We start from the raw sequence: 9,020 nt of genomic DNA on the forward strand, positions 1-9,020 counted from the left end.
CAATAATGATTTATACTATGGATGTAAAGGTACTTGACACACCAACCAAGTCAAGCGGGAGGATGTCACACCATAATAAAATAGTGACAGGATATGCAAACGCAAGCTTGAGGATGGCCCGTCCATCACGCACAGCTCCCGCCCCGGCCCTAAAAGACCATAGCGACAACGCTGGGCGCACGCGGCCGCGGCCAGTGCCGACAGGTAGGCGCGTCGTGCATTGCGGCAAGGAGGACGAGGACGCGACGCGACGCACACGCACGGCGTGGCCGCGCGCCGTGCCACCAATCGCCTCGGCCGCATTGGGATCAACGGACTATAGGCCATAATCCATCGCCCATGCGCCCATACGGCCCTGCCACCGCGCGCGCCATTAACTCCGCGCATTCAAGCCCCCTTACTGCGCTCCAACCACTCTCCCCCACTCGCCCACGCCTCGGTCCTTAAATGCTCTCTCCCCCCTCGCCTCCTGCTTCTTCCTAGAGAGAGAGATAGAGAGAGTGCGTGGGCTGCGTGCCTTGCCGGGACTCTTCGCGTTGCTTCGAGAGAGGGAGAGAGAGAGAGAGAGGGGGGTCGGGCGGAGATGTCCAAGATGGCGGAGGAAAAGGCGGTCGGAGCGGCCGGGGCGGCGGACGCGGCGCAGCAGCAGCAGCTGGCGGCGGGCGAGGCGGCGGCGGCGCGGGTGCGGCCCGTGGAGACGCTGCTGCGCGCGGCGCCGCTGGGGCTGTGCGTGGCCGCCATGGCCGTCATGCTCAAGGACCAGCAGACCAACGAGTACGGCACCGTCGCCTACTCCGACCTCGGAGGCTTCAAGTATCTCGTCTACGCCAACGGCCTCTGCGCCGCCTACTCGCTCGTCACGGCCTTCTACACCGCCGTGCCAAGGCCCGCCACCGTCTCGCGCTCCTGGGTCGTCTTCCTCCTCGACCAGGTCCGTCGTTGTTCTTGCCGTCCATCTTTGCTCTGCCCTCACTTTTCACTTTTACGCATTCAGCTGGTAGCAGCATGTTGAAAATACTCTGAAGAATGTCTTTTCTCTTCTTTTTTGCCAACAACACGTGACGATTTTTATTAGTAAAATCATGTTAGGAAAAGAAATTTTTATGAGTAAAATTGCGTGGTACGTTGTGATTGCAATTTCGGCTCTGTTGGAGCCTGGAAGGAGGTGCGTCAGGGGATTCTAGAGGATCTGTTCGTTTTGCAAAATTTATGCCAAATCCGTGCGTGCTGTGCTTGCCTGAATACCAGATTGGAGTTTAGTACACTGAGGAACAAACGAAAATTAGCAAGTCGGAACAGAATTTAGCTTGCCGGTTCTAAACAGTTAGCGTTGGATTAGTTTCATTTCTGTTCAAAGTTGTTCAGAGTTTCAAGGTTTCATGTACAGAAACTACACAGCCTAGCCTGCTGTCAATTTCACTACTCAAATACTGACAGACACAGCTCCTGTGCTTGCCAAGGGAACTTAACGACTATTTTGGGGGAGAGAGTGAGACTGACCCATGGCATCCATACTGCAGGTGTTCACGTACCTGATCCTGGCGGCGGGCGCGGCGGCGGCGGAGCTGCTGTACCTGGCCTACAACGGCGACAAGGAGGTGACATGGAGCGAGGCGTGCGGCGTGTTCGGCAGCTTCTGCCGCCAGGCCCGGACCTCGGTGGGGATCACCTTCGGCTCCGTGCTCTGCTTTATCCTCCTCTCCCTCATCTCCTCCTACCGCCTCTTCAGCGCCTACGAGGCGCCCCCGTCGTCGGCGCTCGGCAACAAGGGCGTCGAGATCGCCGCCTACCCACGCTGAAGCTGCCGTCGGCGTACAAGAGGCTGCCGTCCATCCATTGGAGGCTCCAAAGGGAAGCGGGGTTGCATCATTTCTCTGTTTTGTGTAGGCGATCAAGTAATAAGCAAGGGCTTATGTATAATTCATAGTAGTTTGCTGCTACATACTATGATTAGTACCGTGCTGCTGCTGCTGCTGCTGCTGCTGCTATGACATTGTGCTTGACTTGGTAATTATATACTAGTTTGTGTGGTTGTTATGTGTAGTAGATGAATTGAAATACCACCTCTTTAGGTATCATGTTTCGCAATATGGTCACACCTAAACTAGTGCATCAAAAATTTATCTAAAAATATAAATAGATAGGACATGCAAATATATACCAAATCTGAGGTGAAACAAAAACTTAAACAAGGAGAAATAAAGAGACATCATCTCTTGACTATTTGTGGGTGCAAACGTCCTTCCAACTCGTGAAGGGCAGGCACATCGTAGACTCTTTTGCATGTAAGCGCATTAATAAACAAATCGTATGGGGTAACACATGATTCAAAACTAAAGGTGAATGAACTAAAACTAAAGGTCAGCCACATCGTAGACTCTTTTTTGCATGTAAGCGCATTAATAAACAAATCGTATGGGGTAACACATGATTCAAAACTAAAGGTGAATGAACCAAAACTAAAGGTCAATCGGAATTACGTAGGGGTTTTTAAAGGTCAATCGGAATTACGTAGGGGTTTTATATGTCAGCATGTGATCAGTACTTTCAAAGCTTGATCTACAGTTAAACATATCATAGCTCTTTATACAGATCCATAACTCCTTTTCTATTCTGACCTCTATGACCAACATACTTGTTATCCATTATTTCCTTAATCTGTTCAAAGATGACGATGAACCCAACAATTACTTAGTTCATGGTCTAGTGTTTAAGAAATAGAGCTAAGCATTGATTAGGGTTTAACAATACTATTTGAACAGATGGCAAAGATGTCTTTAATTCAAGAAAATCAGAGATGCATCAAATTGGGTTTCAACAATCAACTCCTAGATCTAAGCATACACATGCAATAACAATATAAAACATTGAATAAAGTTATGAAAATTAGTAGGGGTAGGTGCTCCGGTGCTTGCCTTGCTCCGCTTTGGGCTGAGGCACCTCGACGACGTGCTCTAGTTCGTGCTCGACGATGATCACATCTTCTTCTCCATGGGTCCTTCCGCGTGCAGCTCAATGTATCCCATGTCCGCAGTTTCTGGCTCTGGTTGTTAAGTCAGTAGATGGAAAACTTTTAGAACCCTTCATTACAACTTTCTTTCACAATAAAGTTGCAATCCAACACTAGATTACCCATCTAAAAATCCTACCACATTTTCCTATTTATGTTTAACGCTAAACAATTTTTACAATTATTAGAATTTACTTGATTTATTCAACAATAAGATAATCCTAATTTTCTATTTATAATTATCTTTATAAATTATTAATAAATAGTTAAAATTTTCAAATTTTATAATCAAATGAAATAAAGAATTAAGTATTTATTTAAATCTATTAAAAATAAAAAATATTAACTTTTATTATAACCTAGTTTTTTATATTTTTAGTGCATAAAGAAAAATCACGCAAACCTAACAAATTGGTCTCACTATTTTTGGATATTTCTATGATTTACAGGAACTAAAATAAGTTTAAAAACATTTAAAACTATTTTAAAACTATTTTTGAATTTTTTCCTCCCGGAAACAATTTCTTACTCACTCTCCCCCTAAGACCATCTCCAGCAGATTACTCTGTACCTCTCCCCAATACCCAAAAAACTATCCTTTTGGCAATGGGAGGTGCTCCAGCATATTACCAATTCCATCTCCAATACCAAAAAGTTTTTTTAATCGTCAAAATAGACCTTCCTCTTGATTAAATGTAGGGGATTGCTCCCTCCGCTCTATATATTAAGTAATCTGCTATAGCACTCACTACCAAATATATAAAAAGTGGCATTAGCAATGGAGAGAGAAAATATATGGGATATGAGAGACGATGAGTAATAAGCTAGAGATGCTCTAAGACCCCTTTCTCCCATGAACAAGGGGGCCGCCCTCGGTGCAATACTTGCGACGCCGACTGGGTGGGGCACTGAACTCGCCGGCGACAAGGTCTCTAGCGACGGAACCTAGCCCATGAGTTTCCCCATGGTCTCGCAAACCCCCTAGGCCACTTCCTGACCCTACACCGAGCGATGAGCGCCAACTCTAGCAACCGGACGAGGCTTTGTTCACGGTTCTAGGAGGCGCTGGATCTCGCCCTTGACAACAAGGGACTCGGCAAGCTTCCCTGCATGGCGGCCGGCTGGAGCTCGACTCACGATGACCAGCCATTCTATAGCGGCTCCATGACGACAACGGTGACACAAGCTTTGCCGCAACACCCTGAGCCTGCTGTGCTCCTTGGCTAGATCCCTGGATGGCCAGAGCACCGAGTTCCACGGCGGCATCCATGGCCGCGGCTCGGGAACGTAGCGGCGCTTGCTGATGAGGACATCCTAGTACCCACTCTTTTCCACCTCCTAATAAAAGTGCATCTGATATAGTGGGCCCAATTACAAGGAGCAGAGCTAAACAACTTGAGCAGGAAATGCATTCTCTGGTAAACGCTAACCTTATCTTAACCAATCAGATTATTTCAGATCATCCTATGCTTTTGAGTACTTGTTTAAATGTTCTTAGGAATGATGGAGTGCGCGAGCGTGCATGGGATGATGATGATGATTTCTGCCCTCCAAAACTATAGTGATCAGGTGCAAATGGAGCATGACAGGTGCAAGCTAAACTTAAACATCATTTAATTCTTATATTTGAAGTATTTCTACCATATTAATTGCAGGAATAAGGAGCATGGGGCGTGCATAGAGAGGATCCACAATTCAGCCACCAAGCAAATCAGTTGTGTCTATTCAAAATAATTAATTCTTGAGTTAGCAAGGAAGTTACTAGCCAGGCTGCTGTTTCACACACGCATTGAAACTGAAAATGAAGACCAACCATGCAAAGAGCTCCACTAGGGTATCAATGCAAGGACTGCTGCAACTTCCCACTACAAGTTCTCAATTAAATCTTAATATGAACTGAAAACTGCACTAGTGTTATATATATCCATGTAATAGTCAGCATAAACAACTTTTTGGCTGCCAATTGAGAGATAAAAACTCATTGAGTTCCTCTTTCCCACGTGAGCCTTGAGAGGCTTGCAAACTTGTTCTTTCGATTCCTGAGGGAGTTGTAGAACGCCGAACTGCGGTTCACCCAGTTTGTGCCTTCACGTCTACACGGTGTGATTGCGTGGGCTGTTTTATTGGTACGTGGAAGGGTGATCGTCTTGGTAGTTCGTCGCGTGAGCAAACTCACGGTGCGCTGCCTCTTCACCAGGTCACGCAGCGATAGTTATCAAATTGGATCCTTCGAGAAGATAAGGACACAAGTCCGCTCATGCATGATCTGTACGCATGCGCGCATCATCTGGTATCAAAGCCTCTGTTGACTCGGTAGGATCATTCTTGCTTTTGGTAGGATAGATTTTTATATACCTACAGTCCACAAATAGCCACAAAAAAATATATAGACCTATAGCCTCCCACTTTTACAACTGATTCGTAGTTTGCATTATCGAGTTTTCAATCCTCTGAGACTTGTCTAGTTTCTGATTTCTGTTGGTATGATTTCTCGTGATCTGAATTTCATTTTTTTTCCTTTCTCCATGTCATTCTGACCTTTACCCTTGATCTGATCTTCATTTGCTCTCTGAAACGTATAAAAAAACAATTCCTCACCCATCCCACCCTTGCTTGCTTCCACATCAGCCACACATTTTGCACTGGAATTCTTGTTTCGTATGTTGCGCCACCCTTAATTGAAAGTTGTGGGCTGCATTTGTCAAAAGGTACTAAAAAAAGTATAAGTTGAAAGAAAGAAAGGAAAAGAGTGGTTCAGTTAAAAAAACAAAAAAATGGCATATGAGTGTCAGACCCGGGGCCACCGGGCTGGGCACGTTACGAAGTTTAAGAGACTAAGCCCGTCTTATCTCTTATTCATTTTGTTTATCTCTTGTTTATCCCGTTTAAATAGGAGATAGAGCTAACCAACACGGAGAGGATCTACTCGAGATCAGTTCTGGTGTGATCCCTCGGTGGGAGTTGGTTAGCATCTTTGTAACTCTGACCTCTCGGATATATAATGGAGGTCAGGGACCCCCCTCAAAACAGAAGATCATTAGGTCAGTCTACACTAAAGAGAATACAAACCACCATACAGGACGTAGGGTGTTACGCTCCGTGCGGTCCGAATCTGTCTAAAGTCTTGTGTTCTTTGCACCTTCGAGTTCCTGATCTCGGCGTCCCCTCACCCAAAACTTACCACCTTGGGTATATCCCTCTGTGGGCAGCCGGTTAAACACCGACAGCTGGCGCGCCAGGTAGGGGAGCGCGTCGAAGATCCGCCGGCGAGCTCGATGGCATCTTTCAAATTCATCAGGTCAGTTCCCTCTCAGGGTATGACATTCGTTTTTGGCTCGTGGGTTTGCATCGCAGATGGTGCGGGCAACTTTCGGCGATTCCTCGTCGACATGACGCCGAAAACCGTCGCTGCGGATCCTCGCAGCGGCCTCGACAAGTTCGTCGATGAGCTCGACAACTTGCCGCTCCATGCTTCCGCGGCACTGGTCGAGATGGAGTCTGTTCCAAGCTCGACTTCTTCTGGTGTCGTGACAATTTCCCCTGGTTTGGACTTGTTTGAATCTAGGGATTCGCATGGTCGGATTCAACCCGGCTTGTGCGAACCGGCCACTGATCTTCAGGAGGCCAACGCATCTGGATCCCTCTTCATGTTAGAGAAGGATCTGGACCTGCTGCTCCGGGACGGAAATCCTGAAGCCACCGCGTGTCGGGAGGCTTCGGGTTGTTCTGGTCCCGGTGATTTGGTGATCACCACCTCGCCGAAGGGGCGCATTGTGCATTGGAGGGGCACGATGCTCTCCAATCTACTCGAGGCAGAGAGCCGGCTTGTGGCTCACCTCGAGCCATTGCCTTTCCAAGAGGGCAGGCCATTGGCCATCGCGGCGGAGGAGTCAACAGAGCTAGTCGACGAAAGTTCTCATGAGCTTTCCTCCCGCCAGGTGCTGATGGCCGAAGAAGGCGAGGACGGTGGGGATCTTCCCATCGACAACTTTGACGTGATCTCCAAAGATGAGATCACGGCCAACGCCGGTAACGAGAATGACGCTGATCGTGAGGCGCGGAGGGCCAGGAACAGGGCCCGCACAATCCGGCGGAGGAGAGCTAATGAGCGAAGGTGATCTATGCATCGCGAGCTCGACCCCGAGTTTGCCGCTGTAAGCGAGCGGGGCTTCAGGACTCCGGTGGCCAACATCGCCAGGGTCACGGCCATCCTCGAGCGCAGCCACGACCCGGAGGTACGTCAAGTACTCCTCTATGCATAGAGGGCTTGGATCCAGCTGGATCAACATAATCCGGCGTCCATCATCCGGGAAGAGCGTGTGGACGATAGCCGAAGCCAGGCCCGCAGTCGAACGGCTGGTGGTCGTCCTCAACACCAGATCAGCAACGACAACGCATGTGGGAGCCAGGCCCCTGGCGGGAGGCAACAGCCACCGCAAGGGGGTCATCCGCGACAGGCCAGTCGACGACCTCCTCCGGAGGACCTGCGCCAGCACATCAATGACGGTCGCGACGCGCGCACCGTTATCTCCTCCAGGCGCAAGACCCGCGAAGAAGTCGAAGCTGAAGGTACTGACTGTAGCGATCGATTTCCTGCTTTCTCTGCTCGTTTCAGCAGCTACAAGTACCCGGAGGGCTTCAAGCCGATCGGCATCACCAAGTACGATGGCAAGCAGGCTCCCCAGCAGTGGCTCCGCTGCTACTCCACGGCCATTGAGGTTGCGGGGGGCTCAAATATCACCAAAGTCGTCTACTTCCCGATGGCTTTGGACCCTGCGCCGCTCACTTGGCTGGAGAGCCTCGGCAGCAACTCCATCGATTCCTGGGAGCGACTTAAGAAGGTCTTCATCGACAATTTCCAGGGAGCGATTACCCGTGCAGGTACTCGACACGATCTTGCCCAGTGCAAGCAAGAACGTAACAAACTTCTATGGTCCTACACGCGTCGTTTCTTCAACATCCGCGCCACCATCGCGAACATCTCGGAGGAGGACATCATCGACTGTTTCTACAACGGCATCACCGACCCGAGCATATACAGGGATTTCGGGCGGAACAGGCCGAAAACTGTTGCGGGCCTTCGTGATATGATGCACGATTGGTCCGAGCAGGAGGAGAAGATGCGGGAGCGGTTCCCACGGCGCCACGATAGCAATCTGCGGCGCCCAAACGACAACCGCAGCGACAAAGGCCAGCAGGACTTTTCCGGGCCACCCCGGAAACAAAAGCCAGATGATGTCATCGCGGCTATCGATCGTCCTTCGCGGGGCAAGAAGTTGACAACTCAGGAGGAGTTCGAGAAGCTCCTACAGAAGAAGTGCCCGTGGCATCCGGGCGCCAACCATGCTGCCATCGACTGCTACCACCTTCGGAGGACGTTCAGCAACTCCGGTGGTGGCAAGAAGAACAAGAAGCCTGTTGACAAAGAACCCGAGGACGATGATCAGGAGGATCACGGGCGCAACCCAAAGTTTTAGGATGCATCGAAGGTGGTCAACGTCATCTTCGGGGGGGACGAGGATTTCTGTTCCAGGCGGGAACAGAAGCTGCTCCTCCGAGAGATTTTGTCCATCGAGCCGGCGGTACCACGGCCACTCCGTTGGTCGGAGATCCCCATCTCGTTCTCTCGTGATGACCAGTGGACGAGCTTTTCTGAGCCCGGTAAGTTTCCCTTGGTCCTGGATCCTGTGGTGGCGGAGGTCAAGCTTACCAAGGTCTTGATCGATGGCGGGAGCGGGCTCAATCTCATCTTCGTCAGCACTTTGAAGAAGATGGGTCTGGATTTCAAGGATATGCTGGTTCCCAGCAAGTCCCCCTTCTACAGCATCATCCCAGGTAATGCGGCGCACCCGCTCGGTACGGTGGTCCTCCCAGTCACCTTTGGCATGCGGGAGAATTATCGTACTGAATTCATCAAGTTCGAAGTGGCTACTTTTGACTCTTCTTACCATGCAATACTGGGTCGACCGGCACTTGCCAAGTTCATGGCAGTGTCGCATTATGTCTATCT

At 49.6% G+C, this 9,020-nt stretch overlaps 1 protein-coding gene across 1 annotated transcript; it reads left to right on the forward strand.

Annotated features, from left to right (window-relative positions):
• Window positions 1-465: 465 nt before the first annotated feature.
• On the forward strand, window positions 466-2,043 carry LOC112898875 (CASP-like protein 2A1). Its single transcript, XM_025967178.1, has 2 exons — window positions 466-931; window positions 1,521-2,043. The coding sequence occupies exons 1-2, from the start codon at window positions 584-586 to the stop codon at window positions 1,797-1,799; spliced, it is 627 nt and encodes a 208-aa protein (XP_025822963.1). The 5' UTR covers window positions 466-583; the 3' UTR covers window positions 1,800-2,043.
• The last annotated feature ends 6,977 nt before the right edge of the window (window positions 2,044-9,020 follow it).

Source organism: Panicum hallii, chromosome 7 (assembly GCF_002211085.1).
Source record: "Panicum hallii strain FIL2 chromosome 7, PHallii_v3.1, whole genome shotgun sequence".
Classification (NCBI taxonomy): domain Eukaryota; kingdom Viridiplantae; phylum Streptophyta; class Magnoliopsida; order Poales; family Poaceae; genus Panicum; species Panicum hallii.

Bases quoted from the DNA above. Each gene is read 5' to 3' on its own strand.
- LOC112898875 (XM_025967178.1), top strand. From the start codon at position 584: ATGTCCAAGATGGCGGAGGAAAAGGCGGTCGGAGCGGCCGGGGCGGCG. The intron at 932-1,520 runs GTCCGTCGTTGT...TCCATACTGCAG, and splicing joins TCGTCTTCCTCCTCGACCAG to GTGTTCACGTACCTGATCCT.